At 37.8% G+C, this 24,635-nt stretch overlaps 1 protein-coding gene across 1 annotated transcript in view; it reads left to right on the forward strand.

The window, feature by feature from the left end:
• THSD4 (thrombospondin type 1 domain containing 4) overlaps positions 1-24,635 on the forward strand; it is an 891,140-nt gene that overhangs the window by 419,050 nt on the left and 447,455 nt on the right. Inside the window, exon 7 of the mRNA XM_020982022.2 lies at positions 6,315-6,451. Within this exon, the coding sequence (XP_020837681.1) occupies positions 6,315-6,451 (137 nt within the window). The remainder of the gene's footprint in view (positions 1-6,314; positions 6,452-24,635) is intronic.

Here is a 24,635-nt window from a genome sequence, read left to right on the forward strand (position 1 = left end):
CAAGTGTAAGTGGTGAGAAGAGAAAGGACTACATTTCCAAAGATGCCTGGGCCTGAATATAATAGGCCGGGTTGAAGCAGGGCAAGATGTTTCCCAATGTGACTCTACCTAAAGTTGAATTACCATTGGGAGAATAAGTTCTTCATCCCCTGTGAGGTCTATAGGTCCATAATGTTGGTTGATTATATTGGGGGATTAAGGGAAGATAGTTACATGCTGGAGATTTGATGACAGTTACCACAGGGCTGTTTTATGAAAGGTGGAGAGCCATGATGAGAATTCATGAAAAGTGCAAACAGCTGGTCAAGCAGCTAGTTGCTTGACTGTTCATTTTTTTCCTGATTAAATGTTTTGCTGTCATATTTTCCCTTGCCTGGATATGTTAGCATGGTGCACAATCAAACAGTTAGACATGAGCTAACTTTAAGTTCTCACTTTTCTGAGTAGTGGCAAAGTGAGCCAGACAGGTGATTTACTGTTGAGTTAGCCATGAAACTGAGCTGAATTTGGAGAATGTCTAAAGATACCTTGATTACAGGCTATACAAAATAAAACTAAACTGTTTGCTCCCATGTACCCTTCTAATCTCTTTTATTTCTTTTTTATTTTCTTACTATTATTATTATTATTTTTTTACATTGTTCTAGTCAATGCATATGGGAAGGTAGGTGGTACAGTGGACAGAGTGCCAGTCCTGGAGTCAGGAAGAGCTGAATTCAAATCTGGCCTCATCCACTTACTATGCGATGCTGAGCAAGTCACTTCACCCTGTTTGCTTTAGCTTCTTCATCTATAAAATGAGCTGGAGAAGGAAATGGCAAACCACTCCAGGATTTTTACCAAGAAAATCTCAAATGGGGTCATGAAGACTCAGACACAACTGAACAGCAACAAAAGTCAGTGCATATATATTCAGGGTTACTTCATTTAAGTCTTTTAATATTTTTGGTAGTCTTCATATTTTAAGTTTCTTACAGCACAATAATATTACATCACATTTGTCTTTCACAATTAATTCAGCCATTCCTCAACCTTTGGGCACGTATTTCTCTGTTTTCTTGAACAGAGGACATTGAATCTAATCAGGACTGCTCTGTGTAGTCCTTTCTTGATGATTCAGGATCATCGGTCTTGCCACACAACACAATAAAGGATATTTAATATAGCTTGAGATTTACTTAATTTTTTTTCTGTCTCTCTCCTCCATGTCAGCTCATTCCTGCTGCTGTCTTTGTGCCTATTTCTGACAGTCTCACACTCCCCCCTTTAGTTTATTAGTTCTAATATTCTTCTGTGTAAGGAAAGTGAGAGCCAAGTTTAAGGTCTGCATAGTGAATAAAGGTCAGAAAGACACCGAGTGAGGGGAAGAGGAGCAAAGTGCATGGTTTTAGTGCCGAGAATTTGTTATAGTTTATTTCAAGAGTCCAGAAGCCTTTTTGGGTCCATGCTTTTGGAAACTGCTAAGAGACTGACCTCTTGAAAAATGATGTGTTGCCAGATTGGTGTTTTGGTCTCTGCTCCTGAGAAGTTTCCTTTTTAGAAAAGGAATAAATTGAGTCTTAAAAGTATGCTCTGTCTCACTCTCTCTCTTCTTTGTCTAAAGGCATAAAAGCTCTAAAGAGAGCTTGAATTATTAGAAGCATGTTCTGTACCTTATTTCCCATAACTTTGCCCTGGAAAATGCAGTCTGGTGGAAACCAGGTTAAATGACAGTCTGAGTTTAGTGTGATATTTGGAATCTGAGGAAAAGCTGATCATCTATCACAAACTAGCAAGAAAACCAAATAGATAATGCAAGAGAATGGAGGCTGAGCTCAGCAGAGTTTGCTCTGGGTAGTGCTCAGTTACTTAGTTTTACTAAGTGCCTCGTACTGTTTGTCCTGTGCTTTGTTTTCAGTAAAATCTAAAATGCCTTTTCCCCAAGCACCTTTTTTCCTCCCTTCGTTTAACCCCTGTATGCATGTATTCCCAAGAAATCAAGTCCACATGTTTCTTATTCATTTACACTTAACTCATCAGAATGTTTCTGGTAAGCACTCTGCCACATTCAAGTTTTATGAGCTGCTTTTACGATCCTGTTTCCTTTGAAAGAGAATGTCCTATACTGCTAACGAAAAGGGGAACTTGAGCCTGGAAGTTTGGGTTTTGGTGCTAAACTTGGAATGAATTTGTGAAATGTGAATGGACTCTAAACTTAGCACAGATGCTGTTCTGTCCTCAGGGAAGAGTCTTCGGTATTTACTCATGCTGTTTCTTCTTTCTTTTACCTGGTATTTTCTCAGTAAAATTCGAGTAGGGGCAGAGAAAGAAAGAGAGGTAATACTTTTAGAGTATCGGAGTTTGACCCGCTGTAACCTTTGGCAACATTTATGAGTCTAATCTTTGAGACTCCTATGTAACCCATGGCCCAGCACCTCATGTGACGAGCTTTCATAGACTTAGTCTAATCTCCGAGTTTTCTCTCAAACGATTCTCTTTGGCTCATTTTGCCCCTACCAAGATTTCTTCTGGGGTATTCTGGAATGTAACTGTTGTCCAGGTTTTCATAGATGTGGTTAGAAGGGTTTCCGGTTCTGATACAATCACCCAAGATAACAATGAATATTGTTTACAAGACAACCTTGATTTTATGCCACAGAAAATGCAGAAATAACTCTAAGTAGTTAACAAACAATAGATACATTTTTTTTCTCTTTAGTGAGTCTTATGTTTCCCCCAGATTCCTAGGGCCACTGTGGTTTATATATCATCCAAAGCTACATAAACACGGTTACCATAGAGGTAACCAACCAACATTCAGGTGAATCCTGCTGTCATCCAGGTACCTATACAGCCTTATGACATCACCCTAAAGGTTTGGTTTTATATAAAAGGAAAAGAAACTTGTGTTTCTAAGGTGGTAATTTTCTTCCCACAGAAGCTACACTGCCCGAATATCTCACAATAAAAGCAGAAGGCAAAATCCAGGAGGTTTTGCTCCCCTGTATTATAGCTCAATCTTTCACTTTTCTTTTAGCTTTGGGATCCACATGTGTGACAGTTTTCTTTCTAAGATGCTAGAGTTGTCCAAGAATTCTTTCTTCTGTCTTAACTAAACTGGATCTCATAACTCTCTTCTTGGGTTTTCTTAGAGGGCAAATCTTGAGGCTATCAAACTTTCTAACTGCCCAAGGAATTCTTCTTCTATACAGGAGTCTCTGGTCTAGGAATTGGTCACAGAACTTTCCTTTCAGGTCCAGGGTTGAGAACATGAACAACAACCAGAAGCCTTTGCTCCAAGGAGTCATAACTAGTTACTAGGGAAAGTTGTGCACCTGCACAGATTTAGTCTCCACCATGACTCCCTTGCTTCAGGACCCAAGTCCACTTTTAGCTCTGTTGCTTTGAGGCGTCTTACCATCCCACCACCAAAGACCAACTCTAACTGAACCTATCTTTAGGGCCAACACAGAAGTGCATGACCCGAGATAGAGTCAACCAATTCATTCTTGATTGAGTCACAGCCACCTCAGCCAATCATTTAATCTCTGGTAAATGAGACGTAAAGTGGTATCTGCATCATCAGTGAGACATAATTAGGAATACTACATTCAATGTTCCTCATTCCTCTCAAGTTAGTTAATGAGAATGTTTATATCCTCCACAGGATGATAGAAAGGTTCACTACCCTAGCAGCTCCTGAAGTTAATTAAAGAACTTCCTTGATCAACCCCTATTTTCACTTCCATTAACTAAGTGAAAATGAGAAGATTGATTGACACTGAAGTTTATTTGATATCTGCATCTGCTCAAATTTGTTCCTTGAGTAATTATTTGCTTTCCTTCCCTAAAAGTGCAGCTTTGCAATTATCAAGGAGTCTCTAAAAAGACAATTTGACATATGATTGTGTTTATGAGCGAAGGATGTCAAGTAATTTTAAGTAATTGAGATTTTCTTCTCTCCTTTCACCCCAAATTTGAAGCTAGCTTTTTGGTTCCTTCTTAAATTCTTCAGTCTTCTTACACTTTAATCCCTTCTATGAATTCTACAGTTCAGCTATACTGGACTATTGTTTTTCTTTGTACATGACCTTCTATCTCCCATCTCTCTGCCTTTATATTGGCTATCACCTACGTCTGGAATGCTCTCCCTCTTCACCTCTCCTCTTTCACTGAAACAATGAATACTTTTTCAACATCAGTATTTTTTTTATGATTCTGTGTAAATTCAAGTAAATTTAATTTTTTCTGAAAAATTAAAGTTGTTGGTTGCCTATAGGACAGTGGAAATGTGTAGGCTGACGCATATTAACAATGAAAAATTTCATAGAAGTGGCATCTATTAGTTTATCAGTGAAATATATTGTCATGGAGAGAGTATAAGGGATAACTCATGGAGAGCCCATGTGTTTCATTGGAACCATCAAATGTTAAGAGATCTAGACAAGGCCCACAACATCATTGGATGGAAGAGAGGCATAGGTTGTAAGCAGCATAGTTAAAAGTAGTGCCTGCTTCAATTAAATCATAGGGTCATCAAAGTATTCCACTTGAAGAGGACTAGCTCATATGCTAACTGATGGTCAAGATGGAAATAGATCCCTGACAGGTTAACACAAGGAGCTGGATATAGCAAGATGAAAATTAATAGAAAGAAATCTACAATTCTTCCCTTAGATTGAAAAACAACAACAACTAGCTTTACAAGTATAAGATTATAGAGGAATGATTATGTCATAGTTTATACAGAAAGATCTAGTGAACTGAAAATTCAAAATGAGGTACTGGTATGATACGAAAGCCTGCAAGGTTAATATTAACCTGGGATATATTAAGAAGGGACAGGGCAAGGGTGTTGATGGACTTACTGGATACTGCCTTGCTCAGATGCCATGCCTAGAGTGCTGTGTCCAGTTCTAGAAGCAACAGTTTAGGAAGGACATTTACCAACTGGAGTTCATCTTAAGGAAGGGGGCCAGGGTAATGAGAGGACTGGAGACTTTGCCTGGTTCAAGGAACTAGATCTCAATTCTTAGCCTGGAGAATAAAAGACAGGGAATAAAAGAGGGAATGATAGCTATCTTCAAATATTTGAAGAACAGTTGTTGGAAAAGATAATGGACTTGTTCTATTCAGCCCCAGAAGTCAGCAAATGGTAGAAGGTACAGAGAAGCATATTTGTATTTGATCTGAACAAACACTTATTTAAAAATTGTAGCTGTCTCAAAATAGAATAGACTGACTTGGAAGGTAGTGAGTTCCCTGTCATTGAAATTTTTCAAGCAGAGGTTAGATGTCTACTTGTCAGAAATATTGTTGGAGCTGACTTTTATTTACACACAAGTTGAGCAGCCTTTGTAATTACTTCCAAATCTGACATTTTGATGTATTTGGGGATTTAGTCACTAACTTAAGTGACTGAAGTCACTTAAGTATCTTCTTAACCTCTTTCTTTGGCAGCTATGATTTGACATAATGCAAGAAATTTATTCATGAATATATATGAATAGTATCACAAGAGATAGAGAAGAAAGGAGAATATTCTACCCAGATTCTTGTACTTAGAAGGAAAGTTTGTATAAAATGTAATATTCCTAGAACTGAGTATTTGTATCTCATGAAAAGTGGGGATAAAGACGAAAGTATTGAAAGCCCTTAAGTGATAAAACTTGCCCAAGACCATGTACCACATCTTCTAACTTACTGGGCCTCCTGCCTTCTAACTAATTTAGTTAGCTACGATAGGAAAAATTTATGAAACTAGAAAAGGATTATACTAGGTGACATCTAAAACCTTTTCTTATATTTTGTGATTTGGATACTTTCATGGATACTTCTGTCTGATCCTTGTAAGAACAAAGATACCAGGACTTACATAGCTACTTCTCTGTTATCCTTATAGAATCCATATAACTCTCTTCTGTTTTCTGTTAGTTTGCTGAGATTGTTTTTGAGTGTAAGACAATGAGTATGTGAGTGTGAGACAATGAAATAGTAGGAAAAGGGAGTATACTAGGGAAAATATGATGCCCTGATGTTGTATAAGGGGGAAAAAATTGAGATTGTTAACAACAATTACACATGCAGACTTTTGTATGACCTTGGAACATATTACTTACAAGAGAGCATAGTATTATTTTTGTGTTTCCCCAAATACCTATATACACACACACACACACACACATTTAATTTGTGGACCTTTTAAGAAGAAATAACACGATGAATTGTATCTAGGAAAAATGGGAGAAGAGCAGCTTAATACTATGGTTTTGCCCACTGATTTCACTCTAAGAACTGACCACCTGTGGATTTTTTTTTTCATTATTTTTTCATAGTACGGGGAAATCAAAAGTGTGAGCTGAACTGCCAAGCAATGGGCTATCGCTTCTACGTGAGGCAAGCTGAGAAGGTCATTGATGGCACTCCTTGTGACCAGAATGGCACATCCATCTGTGTATCAGGGCAATGCAAGGTAAGTGCCTATACCACCAGATTTGAGAAGGAGGAGGAAGAAGTCATCTTGGGTCCTGTCTGCTCTGTGGCTGTTGATGGTTTTGAGTTACTACAAGTTGAGTCTCTAATCTCTCTTACCAGGGGGATTCTTCTTTTGTTGTGGGACATAGGGAGGGGTGAGGGAGAAAGCACCTACATCTGTGCCTCTAACCAATTTCAAGACTTTGGCTTAGGAGCGGCCCTAGCCTCTCTAGAGCTTCTCCCTTTCTAGTGTTGGTATTCTGTTTGCTGAGCCCAATGGAAATGGACTAAATGTCTCCTGCACAGTCACTCACTCCTTTGCTTGAGGCTCATGAGATAGAAGGTATCTTCTCTTTGAGGCATGACTGAAAGTAGTTAATGGCTTGGAGAATCTAGCATTGTCATTCTAAATGAAAGGCTTGGGATGATTTATCATGCCTAGCCTCCCGTGGACAAGGAAGATTCCAGAATGAAAACTGCCTACTCTCTTCTGCCTTATAGAGCTGAAGATATAATTTAAATAGGAAATGTATTTCAAGCATTTTTGTTGTTGAAGTATGTCATAAGAATATCACTGTAACTCTCCATGTACATTCCAAGCTCAAAAAGGAAAAAAAATTGAAGTAATGGCAGTTTCTCTAGGTTCTTCTTACATTTCATTTCACTTTCATAGAATGGACTATTTTCTTTAAAATGTGACTCTTGACTGAGATAATACTCCAGAGTTTTGTTAATTGGGGTTGGTGAATCTGTTTTCCTGGCAGTGATTAGAAATTCATCAGAGTAACTAAGGGTTAGCAAGTTAAATTACTATTTTTTGCAATCATGTAAAACATTTCCATATTAGTCATTTTGTACTAGAAGATTTGAATGAAATAAAGTGAAAAATAGCATGCTTCAGTCTGTATTCAGACAATATCAGTTCTTTTATTTTAGAGGTGGATAGTATGTTTCATCCTTAGTCTTTTGGGATTGTCTTGGACCATTGTATTACTGAGAATAGCTAAATTACTATTTTTGAATAGACTAAGATTCTAACCTAGTTACACAATACCATAGCTGTTATGGACTGCTATATTTGTATGTAGAATATCACAATGTTTGACATCAACATAGCTGAAGAATTTGATTTATTGGCCCAAAGAGTGAGTCCTGTTCGAGCTTATACCAGGTATAGGATCTAGGGTGGCCAGTGGCCTTCCCTGGTGCCCTCTAAGGTCTGATGGGAATGTGATACTATGGGACCAGGGTTGCTTAAAATTCTTAGATATAGGAGTGGTGAAAGAGTCCAAGAATGACAAAGGACAAAGAGGTATTCAAAATATAGCGAAGTGTTTGATAATGAGAAATCAATTAGATTTGAATGTAAGATGTGTGTATATGTTTCCCAGGTAGGTTATATGTATGCCTATATGGGTTTGTCAAAATATGGCTCACAGGGAGATATGAATATATATCCAAGGGATACTTTTATTCTGACCCAGAAGGGAGCAGGATATTATGGCCACAAAACTGGCCTTCTCTGCTCTCCTCAGAGAAAGGGTATAAATGAAAATTCTATCTGTCTACTCCACAAAATATTTGCTAGTCATTAGGAAACCATATTTAGGTTCACACCATTTCCTGATCACTGTCCTTTAATTGGGAAGGAGTGCCCTAAAGCATATGCAAAAGTTTAATTTTCTTCCTACCAGATCACAGTTAAACAAAGGCTAGCACAGGTGAATGACAAATAAACAGATTTGTCTAAACTTATAGCAAACAGAAATCAGAGAAGTTATACAGATTAAAATAGTAATACTACAGAATGCACAAAGTGAATGAACTTTCCCACTGAAAGGAAAATATGAAAGAGGGAAAGAGAGAGAGAGAGAGAGAAAGAGAGAGAGAGAGAGAGAGAGAGAGAGAGAGAGAGAGAGAGAAGAGAAGAGAGAAGAGAGAGAGAAGAGAGAGAGAGAGAGAGAGAGAGAGAGAGAGAGAGAGAGAAGAGAGAGAGAGAGGAGAGAGAGAAGAGAGAGAGAGAAGAGAGAGAGAAGAGAGAGAGAGGAGAGAGAGAGAGAAGAGAGAGAGAGAGAGAGAGAGAGAGAGAGAGAGAGAGAGAGAGAAATTGTGTTCTCACCTAAGTGGAAATTCCCTGTGATCTCTGTGTGGTGAGCTAGACATAGGAACATGCTCATACTAGTAGCTTCTCCACATGTTGACTTCTTTCAAAGTCTTTCTTTTCCTCTGGGGATTTTTCCCTGAAGAAAACCTAGAATCACATCTATCCACTCTCAAAGCTGGAAGCCAAAAGAAGGAGCCCTTCTCTCTCAAGCTGTGGCCAACTCAGTCCCTTATGCAGGCACAGAGCACTGAGTAATTATTCTCTCCATCAATGACAAGTGTCTTATGGAAATGCCCAGTTTTAAGCCCTGAGTTATGTGAGAATTGAGGTGGTAACAGGCCAGCACCGCAATATGTGTAGGTGAAAGGAGAAGTCTGAGTTTGTTCAAAGAACTGGTTGTGTTATTTCACTGAGTGAACTGAGGTTCCCTATGGGCTTTTAAGTTGGGGTGCATTAGATTAACACTCCCCCGATCCCCTATGGCTTATACTGTAAGATACCCATGTGTCAATGCCTTAACTTCCTGAATAGGAAGTAACTGAGTTATGGATGGAGGCAGACAGAATGAATCACACTTTAATTTAAAAACAGAAAAACAACCTTTAAATATGGAGAAAACTGGCTGCGGGACAATGCAACAAATAGACATTCTCATTTTTTCCTCAATTTTTGAATAAAATTCTTAAAATAAAAAAAGAGAGAATACCTTCCAGTAATTGGCATTTATTATTTGACAATGTTTGTGGCATCTTTGGTAAGTAAAACTGTGGGAAAAAAAACTGTGGAAATATTAGAGAAGATCAAATGAAAGACAGTTTGGTGTAATAGAAAGTACACTAAACAAGAGTGCATGAGCTTTGGCTTCTAATCTTGACTCTGACTAATTACCATTGTGGCTTTGAATAAGTCAGCCCTCAAGGCCTATGTGACTTCATTTTGTAAAATGTAGTAGGGCAGAATTGGGCTAGAGCAATCTCTAAGGTCCCTTCAAATAGAATTCAAACTTCATTCCACTGAGTTAAATTAAATTTTAATTTGTTTAGCCCTAGGGGCCTTTATCAATCCAACTTTTTCTTTCACATGCTAAATCTGGAGCTTTATTCCTTATTTCTCTTCTGTGTAAATGTAGTTGCTATATATTATATAAGGCAGAGATAGCCATTTTTCCTTATGATTCTAGAGAGGTAAAACACATACAGTCTATTCAAGGATCTGAATAGAATTAATGAAGAGCCAGCAATGGCTATAATCAAAATGCTAATGTGTAGTAAAGATGAACACAGGAATAATAACTGATGTGGTGTTTCAAAGTTTGTCGAATGCTTTACAATGTATTATTTCATTTGAGTCTTACAATAATCCTATAAGCTAGGTATTCTAGATAATATTATTTCCATTTTTTTTAATGTAACCTGGGACTCAAATCCATTTACATAAGACTCTCCTCATTGGAGAATGATTAATGAATAACATGCACCTGTCAGAGGAGCAGAGTTGGTGGGATCTTGGAAGAAAAGAAATCCCAGTTCTTCATGGCTGCCAGCTTCTAGAAACGACTAAATAACAAAAATGAGCAAACAGACTTTCAGATAAGTGACTTCCTCAGGGTCACACAGCTATTAGATGTCAGACATATCTGCTTTTTTCATCAAGGTTCAGGCTATTTTTGTTTCCTCAGTGGGAGGACAGTATGACTGAACTCTGAGTCAGGAAGTCCTGGGATCAAATCCTACCTTTGACAATAGCTCTGTGACCTTGGGCATCTAACCCTTCTATAAAATGAAGTTCACATTACTTGGAATATCTATCTTACAGTGTTCTTGTGAGATTCAAATGAGATTATATGTGTATATTTCAAATGTTATAGGGCTATTTAAATATCAGTTTCTATTATTATTCTATGAAGTTTGAGCGAGGAAGAGTTCATTCTGAGCATGGAAGATGTCCAGGTATGGAGTACAGCCTGGGCAAAGATAGAAGATGGAATAGCAGGTTAGGGGGGGAAAAACCAACCAGATTCACCAGTTTGGCCAGACTGTACAGTGTACCAAAGGGAGAAATGTGTAGTCAGTCTGGAAAAGGAGACTGGAGTCATATTAAATATCAGGTTAATTTTTATTTTGTCCTAGAGACAGCTAGATATATGATTTCAGAAAGAAAATTTTCCTGACTGTTTCAACCCATTATTTGTGCCTTTAATAATGTGATTGTGGCAATAACAAGTCATGTTTTGGTTTTTATTTTTAATTGACTTACCCTCATTCTTATACAAATAGCCTTTTTGCTTTCAGTTATTTGTGGATCATATTTGTTATGAAATAAATGAACTTTGTGCACGTATTGCACAATTTTGATTGTGGCTATAGATGTAGTCCTAGGGTCTTCTCAGGGTCACTCCTTTCATGGTGATGATTGGATTATTTATTAAAATGCATAACCCTTACCACCCTCCACATCAGTGTAAGAAAATATATCTGTGTGTTATAATGGAAAGTATTGGATTTGGAGTGTTAGATTCAAGTTTGGAGACCACCAGTTTACACCATATGTAATTCTAAGTTCCTCTGTGGTTGAATGTATCTGATGTAATAATGATAGTAACTAGCATTATATGATGTTTTATGGTTTGCAAAGAGCTTTACTTTTATTATCACATTTGATGTTCACAACAACCTTTTGAGGAAGGTGTTATCTCCATTTTACAGATGAGGAAACTAAGGCAGGTGAAGGTAAAATAACTTGCCCAGGGTCACACAGATAAGGGAGTGTTTGAGGAAGGATATTGCCAAGTACATACATTCTAGGTAAAGGCCAAATATATATATATATTCTGATATATTCTGATTTTTAGAGTTGAGATGAGTAGGTGAGCTCAGATAAAATAAGACGATCTAGGCCTCCTTAGATAATACTTTTCCAAGGCAACCATGGCACAGTACCTGGATTAAATCCCAAATCTTCCATTTACTACCTGTGTGACTTTGGGTATTAATTTAACTTCTCAGCTTCAGTTTCCTCATCTGTAAAATGAGGTTAGACTACATGACTGTGGTTCCTGCCAGCTCTAAATCTATAATCTTCTAAGTCTGAATGTCTTCCTAGCTGCATAATTCCTTTCGTTTTTCTTTTTGCATCTTATTTGAATTTCATGATCACTGTTGTGGATGGAATGAAAGAATGTATGAGAAAGTATCTTCCTATGGCTTTCCTATTTTGAAGAAACAGAAGCCCTTCCATATAAGGAAATCTCCTTCCTCATTTTGCACATGTACCCATTTAGATAGATACCTTTGCAGTGCCTGCAGGGTTCAGTTTTACATATTTTGGGATTTGCTCACATTCCATCTTTCTCTCTCCTCTACCACCCGCCTCCAGTTGGACTCTACTTAGTTACATTGGAAAATGTCTCCTGCTTATTTCATATTTGTCTGGTAATTAAAATAATTTAACCATTTCCAAATGTCTGGAGAGGAGCATGGTCCTTCCATCTGTGTTCTGCTGTCTCAGTAAGAATGACATAATAAAGGTTTTGTGCTCAGGCGTGTAATTGGAGAGATTGCAATACTATAATCCTCTCTGTCAGAAGTCATCATTTTCCTTGAATGTGCAAATGTGCCTTCCAGAAGCAAAGGAGTAGGACAATCTCCTTCCTTTGGCTAAATGGTTCAAAGCTCCATTAACCATTTTTGTTATTGTTGTTGTTGTTGTTGTCTGAAAGTGCTGATAATCTTTCCTTTATTGATGAATACACTTCAGGCTGTTGGAAGAAGCAGGAAATAAGCTCCACAGAAAAAGAAGAAAAATGATAGACTAGATGCTTTATATCTCTCATCTCATGGGACTCTAAATCTTGAGGCAAGGATTGTTAGGCACTGGAAGGATGTTATTAACAGTGGTAGATTCCCCTTTCCTGAAAATCATTAAGTACAACATTAAGCAACCATGAAAATAAACACCACAGTGTAATCTGCAGCAAAACAGTAATTTCTAAAACTATTTTTTAAGACTGACATTGATCCCTCCTGTACCTATCCACTTCTAACCTAGGCTGATTTAGTTTTGTCTTATCTCCTGTCAAAAAAATAGATGAAACAATCTCTCAGGGATCCTTTCAGCCAGAGAACTTTAGAAATGAACTGGTCATCCTAACCTGAGGTAGCTGGGGTGTGTGTGTGTGTGTGTGTGTGTGTGTGTGTGTGTATTGGGAAGGGGACAGTGATGATGAAACTGAATATCAGCTTTGAGGAAGGAGGAGTTAAAAAAAAAAGGTAAAGCTGTGTTATATAAGTGATTCAGTTCTATTTCAAAGAACCCTAACTGAACTCTAAGATTAATCTGAAAGATGAAATTGTCCTGATGATTCTGAGAGCACATGCACATTAATATATGACTTTGTGGTGTTTGCCTCTTTTCTCTCTTCTATTACTGTCACCTCTTTGGAATAATGAGATTGGCCACTCTTCTCTGGGCTAAACAATGTCAAAGAAAAAAAAAAGATGTGTGTCATTGACTTCATTCATCATGAGATGGCAAAGCACAGATCTAGTTCTCTCTAAAATTGTGGTCTGAATTAAATATTGGTATTTTTCAGTTAGTGGTCAGTGTAACTTAGAACCATGAATTTAGATAGTAGAATGGAATGGATCAACAGGGTACATCTAATGATATATTATATTTCTACAGTGCCCTGAGACTTATGATGTGCTGTGTATATATTATCGTCGCTTTATCTTCATAATAACATTGTGGCATAGGGTAGTTTAAATACCAGCCCCGTTTTCAAGATGGGAGGAATGTAAGATCCAAAAAATTGTGACTTGACCAAAATAATTCTGGAGCCAAATTTGAACTCAGATTTTCTGATTTAGTTCTGCGCAACAAGCATTTTGTTGTTTTTGATGTTTAGTTGTTTCAGTTGTGTCTGACTTTCTGTGACCCCATTTGGAGTTTTCTTGGCAAAGATAACTGGAGTGGTTTGCCATTTTCTTCTTCAGCTCATTTTACAGATAAGAAACTGAAACAAACAGTGGTAAATGGCTTGCCCAGAGTCACACAGCTAGTAAATGTCTGAGGCCATATTTGAACTCAGATCTTCCTGATTCCTGGAGGTTAGGTGGTACAGTGGATAGAAGACCAGGCCTAGGCTCAGGAAGCATCTTTGTCCACTTAATGTGGCTGGGTGACCCTGGATGAGTCATTTAATCCTGTTTGCCTCAGTTTTCTCATCTATAAAATGAGCTGAAGAAGGAAATGGCAAATCACTCCAGTACCTTGGCTAAGAAAACCCCAAATGGGGTCACAAGGATGATTGAAATGACTGAATAGCAAGAACAACAATTATATGCAATTTGCTGAGAGTATGAGGATGGCACTATACAGAATCCTTGCCCTCAAGGAACATTAGACTGGGTGGATACAACCCATAAATTTGAAAAATATCTCCATGGTAATCTAAGGAGGAGATAGAAAACTTGAACAGTTAAGGGAATCAAGAAAGGCTTCAGATCCCTTCCACCATATTACTACATCTCTTATGGAAACAAATGGATAGCCACACAAATTTGCACGAGTTTTTGTATTTTTCTCCTGTCATCACAACTTTCTCTATAATGCTTTCTAATTGCCATCTAATTGCCTTTGTCATAGGATCATAAATATAGAGCTAGGAAGGATGATAGGGCTCATTTAGTCCAACATTGCCATTTAACTGATTAGGAAGCTCACACTTAGAGAGTTAATGACTTGCCCAGGGTCATATTCAACATGTTAGAAAGCAGGATTTGAACTCACATCCTCCTAACTCTGTGTCCAATACCCTATCCACTTCACCATACTGACTCCTTTCAGAATTTGAACCAAGTTCATCTTACAGATAGTTTCCAAATCTTAAAACCCAAGAATGTTTCACAAATACTGAAGTTGTCCCTTGGCTCCCAACCATATTTTTTTCTCATCTCCTACCTTCTCCTCCATATCTCTTTCAGTAGATTAAGAGAATACTTTTAGTCCTTTCTATAAACATAGTTCCCATGAATGCCAAAAGCTAAAAGGAAAAGGGAGGAGAAAAATTTAATTTATTTTAGCTTGCTGCCTAATTTTTTTTGAAGCTACAAACTGATTCATAGGTTTAAGTATGTGAGCTAAACGTTTAAAGTTTCTGGGCAACGTGGGCCAGAATGATGAGTTTTGTGGACATTACTGAAAGTGCTGTAGCAATGGGTTTGGGGTTTAGGAATTGATAGTGTAGAAAGCTAAAAAGAGAGAGAGAAGGAGAAAGGTGAGGTTGGGGTATGGGAAATGGATGTAAAACAGGGAGGAAGGAGGAGAGGAAGAAAGAGAGCAGTATAAGAGAAGATTTAGAAGGCAGGATGGTGTCAAATTATGAAATTGTTGAATACACAGCAAAGGAACATGAATTTCAGTAAGTAGGTAGTAGGGAGCCCTTGTAGGTTAGCAGATAGTAGGAAGCGGCCTAGGGGCAGCTAGATTGCACAATGGTTAGAGCACCAGGCCTGGAGTCAGGAGGACCTGAGCTCAAATGCGGCCTCAGACACTTACTGGCTGTGTGACCCTGGGCAAGTCACTTAATCCTTTTTGCCTCAGTTTCTTCATCTATAAAATGAGCTGGAGAAGGAAATGGCAAACCACTCTTAATATCTTGGTCAAGAAAACCCAAAATGGGGTCACAAAGAGTTGGACGCAACTGAAACAACCAAACAACAAGAGACTTTGAAGATTTTTGAGCAGGTATTTAATTAATAGATTCATGGTTCCGGTGGATTAGCCTAGCAATATGAAGAGGAATTTGAAGAATGAATTCTATGAAGGGGGAGGGAAGATCCGTTAGGATGTCATTGCAGTGCTCCAGGTAGTGTCAGGGGATATACTTTGGTAATGGCAGCTAGAATGGAGAAAAGTGGAAGAGATTCAAGAAATCTCAAGTTAGGAAGAAGAAATTCAAGATTGGGAGGAGAAATCAATGGACCTTGGTGACTGACTGGATAGGAAGGAGAAGGAAGAGTCAGTAAAAAGTTCAGTGCCATTGACAGAAATTGTGGCCAGAAGTTTTAGAAGGTGAAAGCAATAAACTTATGTCTTGGGGAGGGGAGGGAAAGAGAAAAATTTGGAACTCAAAAGTTGATTAGATGGGTACCTAGGTAGAGCAGCAGATAGAGCACCAGCCCTGAAGTCAGAAGGACCTGAGTTCAAATCTAGCCTCAGACCAAACACTTGACATTTACTAGCTGTGTGATCCTGGGCACATCACTTAACCCCAATTGCCTTAAAAAAAAAGTTTATTAGAAATGAATGTTGAAAACTATCTTTACATGTAATTGGAAAAAAAAAATACAATTTACAAAAACATTAAATTAAAAAATGTGGCTATAGAATCACAGAATCTCAGAATTGGAAGAGATCTCAAATGCCACCTTTTCTAATCTCTATCTTTATAAAGGATGGTGGAGGGAGCGAAGAGAGCAAGCATTTGTTAAGTGCATTTTCTATGCCAGACGCTGCTGAAAACTTCACAGATATTATCTCTTTTGAACATCCTTTGTAAAACATCTCCAGCATCAGTCATCTGTCCTTCAGTTTAAGATTTTTAGTGGGAGTTGTGGGGCAGGGAAGGAAAAGTCTCAACTACCAAGGCAGCCCATTTCATTTTTGCTTCGTTGGTTAAGAGAGTTGGTGTTTTTCCATACATAAAAGAAAATCTGTAACTTCCACATATTAATCTTACTTCTGTCCTCTGGGGACCAAGCAGAACAAATCAGATCCCTTTTCCAGATGAGAAATCTTCAAGTCCTAAAAGGCAGAGCCTCTTAATCCTCTTTTCTACAGGCAAAACTGACCCACCAAAAAGCTACAACCAATCTTCAGTTCTTTGAGTTGATCCTTATATGGCATGGTCTTTGAGCCCCCTCACACTCACAGTCTCTCTTCTCTGGACGATCTGACTTGTCAATGTCCTTCCTAGAGCGTAGTGTACAGTACTGACCCCTGTGTGCCAGATGTGGCCTTGGTAGAGCAGAGCACAGTGGACCTGTTTCCTAAATACTCTACCTCTCTTAATGCAAAATCCTTTTTGCTGCCACATCACACTGTTGACTCATTGAGCTTTGGCCCATAGTTTCAGCCTGTCTAACTCTTTTTAGATTCCAGCTTTGTTAGTCATTTCTCCTAGTTTTGTTTCATCCATAAATTTGATGAGTATTCTATCTATGCTGTTGTCCAAGTCTTTTACAAACATTTTAAATAGCACGGGGCCAGAGACACATTCCCTAAGCCTAAGGCATTTGTTTACAGATCTCCCTCCAAGTAGAAATCAACTTTTTAGGTCTTGTCATTGAACTAACTCCAAATCTACCTAACTGTATTGCCATGTAGACCACAGCATGGCAGCAATAACAATAACTGACATTATGTCTGTGTCTATCTCAGAACCTTAAGGTTTACAAAATGCTTGACATCCATCTCTCCTTCTTAGACACACAGATTTTATGAGAGACTATGTCAAATGCTTTCTGGGAATTGAGACAAAATGATGTCTTAGGAAAGAAACATTTTAAGGTTAAGGTGCAATTGGGGACCTTATTCTGGAGACAGTTGAAGATTACTTTTCTTCTGAGTTATGGATATGCAAGGCTGAAGATACAGTGCTTGAATTAATGGAAGTGTAGTGCTAACCAATAAACATTTATTGAACATTTATTATGTTCTAGACTCTGTGCTAAATGCTGGGCGTGCAAAGAGGTGAATGACAGCAACTGTCTGCAAGGAGCTTGCAGTCTAATGGGGGAGACAACATGGAAACAAATATATACAAAGCAAGTTATGTACAGGATAAATGTTGTCGTTGACTCGTTTCGGTCGTATCTAACTCTCCATGAATCCATTTGGGGTTTTCTTGGCAAAGACACTGGAGTAGCTTGCCATTTCCTTTTCCAGCTCATTTTGCAGATAAGGTAACTGAGGCAAACAAGGTTAAATGACTTGCCCAGGACCATAGAGTTAGTAAATATCTGAGGTCAAATAAATTGGAAATAATTAAAAGAGGGAAAGTACTGGAAGTAAGAGAGCTTAGGGAAGACCTCCTGTAGAAGGTGGCATTATAATTGGGACTTAGAGGAACCTAGGGAAGTCAGTGGTCAGAGCTAAGAAAATAGATTAATAGAAAAATAATATCCAGAAAGAGAGAGATTATATTTTTGTTGATTTCTTCCTTGGCCAGTCGCTATGGCATTTTCCTGTTTGGGGGACCATATCATAGTCCAAATGAATTTGGAATGCTTAGCTCAGCAAAGAAAAATCTTAGGGGAGACATAATAGGTATATTCAGGTTTTGGAAGGATTATCATGTTGGAAGAGGGATCGTTCTGCTTGACTCTGGAAGACAGAACTAAAAGCTGTGGGTTAAAAGTACAGTCAAATATTAGCTCAGTGCAAGGAAAAATTTTCTAAAAATTTAGTTTTTTCAAAGAGGAATGGGCTGCCTTGAGAGGCAATAAATTTCCTAATTCTTTGTGGTCTTCCAGTAGAGGCTGAATGAGCAGGGGTCAGAGATGTTGAGGGGGACTTCTGCCTCCAAACTTAGCTCCAGTGCTCTCTCCAATGTGAGGTTTATCTTGATGTGTTGAGTTGCTAGGAAACACCTAGCAACTAGTGTCTCCCTCTACCCGTTGCCTTGTATTTGCTTCCTTCATATGCATTTTTATATAGTATATATGTATATATATACATATATGTATATATATATATATATATATATATATAAATTCTTATAGTGTGTGTATGTGTGTGTGTGTATATATATATGTATACATATATATATGATAATGCATATGTAAATACATGTTATTTCTCAGAATAGAATGCAAATTCCTTGAGAGAAGTGATTATTTTTTTTATGTCTGAGTATCCCCAGTGCCTAGTGCAGTATTTGGTATATATTAGGGTACTTAAGTGGTTCAGTGGAGCAAGCATTGGGCCTGGAGTCAGGAAGACTCCTCTTCTTGAGTTCAAATACAGTCTTAGTCAGTTACTAGCTGTGTGACCTTGGAAAAGTCACTTGACCTTGTTTGCTTTAGTTCAGATGTGGGGAAACAGTGGCTTAGTTCCTCCTTTGTAAAATGAGCTGGAGAAGGAAGCGGCAAACTACTCCTGTATCTTTGCTAAGAAAACCCCAAATGGGGTCATGAAGAGTTGGATGTGACTAAAAAATGATTTAACAATAAAAAGGTGCTTTATAAATGATATTGAGCAATTTACTGATTGGACTGAGGTCAATAGTCTTGAAATCCCTTTTAATGCTAAGAATCCATGTTCCAGAATAAATCCTCAAAGAAAAGGCTGGGCTAATTTAACATGGTACAAAATCTTCAGAATTCCGTGGGAAAACATGCTTTTATTTAAAGAAAAAAATCAACACGGAAGTGGTTTGATGATAAAAGAAAAAATTCCTAAGACCCAAAGCCAAAATAATGAAAGAATTTAGAGATATTTTGAAACAAACATGAGAGTTTCTCATAAATTTGAGCAGATTATGAAAAAGTTTTCCTTCAATACAGGTACAAGTGCTCCATGTATGAAGTAAGTTTTGAAGATTGGCTGAGATTAAAACAGGTTCACATCAGTTCCTTATTAAGAATTTTGACAACTTGCCTTCCTACAGATGAGAATTTTTTTTATGTTGTTTTCCTTGACAACTAGGAATACCCAAAGTTTCTGAGGCTCTTCTGGCCTTACAGAAACATATGTGATGGAATTGCTTCAAATCAACTTCTTTGGATTAATGGATCCAAATGTTAACTTCAGTGGATCTGTGATTTCATGGCCTCCTAATCCTTTATAATTCTCAGCTATGTCATACCTTGAATCTTATATAAAGGATCTACCTCCCAAATACTAGCAGTCTTTTAATGGGTCTTTGAATATTTTGCCTGTTTCAGTGCAAAACTCAGGCTGTCCATCTATTATCCCTTCTTCTCCCTACATGATTGGCCCACCTTATTTTCTGGTCTTGCATGCCTTTGAGGCATACCATTTTGTGTACAAAAGCCATCATTGATGATACACCACAGCCTACTCATTGTTATCCTTTGAGCCACCTTCAATTTTGGTTCTTCTGAGATCATGATATTCCATAATTTGCAAAAGCATTATTAGGGGAAAATTAATTGAAAACATTGGACTAGTAGAATAGCTGGTTGAAATCATTGAAATCACTAGAATTTTTCAAATGTGATTTAGTCTGCTCTCTTCTTCCCATTTAATATTGAGATGTATATATACTAGGTTAACCCCATGAATTTCCCATCCAGTTGCATGCCCTAATTTGGGTAACCTGAGAGAGCATATGTAAAGTTCTTTATAAACCTTAAAACTCTGTATACACAATTAGTTTTTAGCATACTTGGTTTTTCCTGTATATATTACTAGGTCAATCTCTTCTGAGTGGTTGTAGATCTCATTGAGAGGACTCTGTAATATTCTAGGACTCAGTGCAATCAGCAATGTCATCCACAGCAAGAATATGTGGAAAACCTCATCATCTGTAGGGTGATCCCTCCTACATTTCAGTTTTGCATAGGCATGTTCTTTGACAATGGTGAATATCTTTTGGTGAACATATGTCTCCTGTGTTATTCCTTGATTTAAATTATAACCAGAAGATCATTAAGCTATGCTATATTTTATGGATACATCTATCAACAACTCTTATATGACATTAATTTAATATTTGCATGCTAACTTTGCTGGAGGAGAACCTTTAAAATTGGATTTTGCTCTGAGTCTTTTATCAGTAAGAATGAAAAACATCAGGATCTTGTATTCAGTATACCTTTCAAGAATTTTTGTGTTGGGAATTTTCTGTGAAAAGCTGTATGTTTCCACATTTTCATTGAGATGAATGGATGAATTGGATAAATGAGTAAAAAAACATTTATTAAGTGCTTACTGTGTGCCTTGCACTGTGTTAAACAATGGGAATATGAACATAAAAAGCAAATGCAGTCTCTGACCTCAAGGTGGTTACAATCTAATTGGGGAGACAACATACAATGTGGAATAGTAGCCATTGGAGAGGTACTTTGCATCCCAAAATTACTAGGATGGTGATTGGTGCCACTGGGGAGTGGATTTATATAGCTCATTCAGGAACAATGCAGAGTTGACTTGATCATGGTTCATGGTTTCATAACTGAAGAACAGGATGGGAGAGAAAGGGGAAAGGATATTCATGCAGGTACAAGGCAACTGTGAGGTAATTGAAGAGGTGGCTGGAGAACTGGGAGTGAAAGCATAGTTGCTTTTTTGTTCTTCTGAAATAGTTTTGAATTGGGAGAGGCCACCATCAATTAGGAGAGGGGTGTTCCAGTTTGGAAATTTCTCCAGGACAAAATGACTGTTGGTGAGGCCATGCTATCTTTTCTCTTTTAATGCATCATACTCATCATTCAGATCTCATTTGACTTCTCTTTCCTGAGATTTACATTTCCACTTCACTAGGAGAGTGGAAAAGGATTCAAAAAGAAATTCTTTAGGTTCAGGAAATAGCTTTCCAGCTGTCTACTCAACAAAATCAGATAACTATATGTGTTATTGTTGTTGTTGTCCAGTCATTTCAGCCATGTACAATTCTTCATGACCCCATTTGAGGTTTTCTTGGCAAAGACAACAGAGTGGTTTGTTATTTCCTTCTCTAGCTCATTTTATAGGGTTAAAGTGACTTATCCAGGGTCACACAGCTGGTAAGTATCTGAGGCCAGGTTTGAACTCAGGAAGATGAGTCTTCCTGATTGCAGGCCCAGTGCTCTATCCACTGCACCACCTAATTTCCCTGTCTACAAACTGGGAATTTATGTTTTTCAAGTATACTGTCTTCTATTGACAAAATTCACAATTGCCTCTTTGATAGTGTCCAGTTTCACTGGATCAAGTTTAAATAGTTTAGGAAAGACAGACTTCTAGAGAAATAATATCCAGTTGACACTTTATTTGGCTCCTATTACTTGTGTGATGTAAATAGGCTTAGCCAGAGAAGCTTGTGAGGAGTGTGCATAGAACACTCTCATAAATATTTTTATAGTGGTGAGAAAGTAAGTATATGGGTCAGTAATCACTGGTGCCTTTGTAGTCTTTTTTGGAAATACTAATAGTAGTCCTTTCGAAATACTTTTGAAATACACACACACACACACACACACACACATATTTATACATATGTATAGTTTACTGAGATGATAGGACATAAACATGATTAATGTGTTATCATCAATGATGAAGATACATCACAAGAGAAATACTGACATGTCTGTTCCATTTCACATCTATATCTTATCCTCCTTATAATTCTGTCTACTAATGCCCTTGAGGTGATTAGACTTAGTCGAGTCTCACACTGAGCTTTCTACAGTTTCCTTTACTCTTCTACTGCTTTTTGCTATTTAGTAAGATGAAATGGTTTGTATTTCCCCACCATTCTTCTTCATAATGTTTTGCAAATGAGTTTATTATATTACCATCCTCCTCTGTAATGATTTACAAATGAGTGTATCAAGACAAATGTATGTAGAGACTTAGTTTGAAGGAAGTCATCAATTTTGTTATAGAATTTCACTCTCCCTTCATTCTTTGTAATAGATATTGACATAACTCACACAGGAATTACCTATGATCATCATGATCACTGTAAGGCAAGGGGACCAAGTGTCCCATGAAATAATGTTTAACATACAATGAAATCAATTCCATTCACTCATTTATCTCCCCAAGAAGAACCTATGAGCTACTGTTCCCCTAACTAGCAAATTCTTTCATTTATAGTGAGACTGTCAGGAGTGAGGCCAGTGATAGAGTTGCTCCTCAGCCCCCAATAAAATAAAAAGAAAAGATCATAAAATCTTTTTTTTAAAAAAATGCACCAAAGAGAACAGAAGGAAGGTCAGAAGGAAACTCAGACTAGTAGGATAGCATTGAAAGTTACCTGCTGAATTTATTATATACTCAAAAGAAAAAGTAAACATATGTGTGTGTGTGTGTGTATATATATACATATACATACACACACACACACACACACACACACATATATATATGTATGTATGTATGTATATAATAGGTACCCATGATTTCATGTGCAATACATTTTCCATTCTTCTTTGTATGTAGAAATCCCTATTTTATGTGATGTATGAATTCAAAATTTTTAAAAAGAGAGACAATGTTAGTATAAAGAATGGGAGTGGGATGGGCACCATATGTGTAGTAAGTCTCCACATATGATGGCTGCTGGCCTTCTGTGGCTCAAAGGAAGGCAGAATAAATGCCTCTAGCCTTTTCTCCCCTCACCTTTCTCCAAGAGAGACTTTCATTTCTGCCAGGAGGGGAAGCAGGAGGTTGAGGCTGGAGGCTATCACTCTGCCCTTCTCACATAGAGTGGTTTGGGTACCTGCTAGAAGTATATCCATATGTTCCCTTAAATATTGCTTATCTAGGGGATTTGATTGGGTTCAAGCTAACTTTTGATCAGTTTGTCAGTTTTGAGGGGAAAGAAGCCCTAAGCTGTATATCCAAGGCTTGATACCTTTCCCACTTAATACCAGTTGCACAAAGAACACACCAAACTATATGCATATATAAACATACACCCATATAGCAAATAACAAACAAGCTATTTATCCATGTTGTAGCAAAACAGAAATCAGAGAGAACACACATAGAATATATACCAGATAACAGGATGAAAGAGCTCTCCCACTGGAAGCAAAATAACTCAGCTTAGCAGAGAGAGTCCTGTATCTCACCTAAGGGGAAAGTTCCCAAAGTCTACAGAGTAGTAAGTTGGGAATAAGGATAAGATGGAGACCATGATGTCTTCCCAGAGTTTTTTCCTTCAGAAACATGACATTGGGTTAGCCTCTTCCATGTTCTCTGTTGAAGCTGTAAGCCAACTCAAAACTATCTCAAAGAAGATTCTCACTTGGAAAATCCCAAAGGGGAACTCCTGAGAACTGAAGCTGTCTATCTGTTGCCAATTCCACATCATCCCTCATGTAGGGCAGAGCCTCTTAATCTACCAATAAGGAGAAAGTCCCATACCAATGCGCTTTGGAAACAGGGGTTACATTCCTATGGATATGGTCACACTTTTCCATTGTTGTATCAACTGTACAATAACAGAAGCTTCTACCCTGGACAAAGCTCTCAAAGCTCTACCTATAATTCAACAAGTATTAAGTACCAATATGTGCCAAGTTTAATGTGAGATACAAAAATGAAACAGTCTCTGACCTTAAAGGAGCTTACATTCTACTTACAGTCAGTGTTTTAAATCTCCTATTACCAGGAATTCCATCTGCCATAAATGCCACCCTTAATGTGATTTTTATTGCTTGATCAGGACAGAAAGCAATCAGGCTCTTTTAGAAGAAGGCTGTGTGGCTAATAGCTAACTTCTTACACAAATAGCAGAGTGCTTTGGACTCTTAGTTTGAATCTTTGTTATATTGAATGAATATCATTACTAGGATGTATTACTTACACAGTAGTGCCTATGGGGCTACCTCCATGCCTTGCCACTTAGCAGTCAGATCAGTAGGAAAAGAGTGAAGATAGTGAGATAAGCAATTGGCATCCTAAAAATATAAATTTCTCCCACATGGAAAAAGATTAAAAAATTTTAAATGTCAATTTATATACTTCAACATACAGTAAATGCATTAACTCATTCTGTCATTCCACCCTTGGAATGACTTTCTTCAGAAGTTGTGCTATTAGGAATGAATATCAGAGCTGAGACTATCTGAGACTGAATCTATAGGATCTTGAGGCAGTCAGATTCAGATCCTACTGTTGTGGAAAACACTGACATCAGTCAGAAGATCTGGCTTCAAGTCTTTTTTTTTTTTTGCTTTTTTTTTTTAGGCAATTGGGGTTAAGTGACTTGCCCAGGGTCACACAGCTAGTAAGTGTCAAGTGTGTGGTCTGAGGCCAGATTTGAACTCAGGTCCTCCTGACTTCAGAGCTGGTGCTCTATCCACTGCGCCACCTAGCTGCCCCTGGCTTCAAGTCTTAT

This window comes from Phascolarctos cinereus, unplaced genomic scaffold, assembly GCF_003287225.1.
Source record: "Phascolarctos cinereus isolate Bilbo 61053 unplaced genomic scaffold, phaCin_HiC Scaffold_3;HRSCAF=262, whole genome shotgun sequence".
Taxonomy (NCBI): domain Eukaryota; kingdom Metazoa; phylum Chordata; class Mammalia; order Diprotodontia; family Phascolarctidae; genus Phascolarctos; species Phascolarctos cinereus.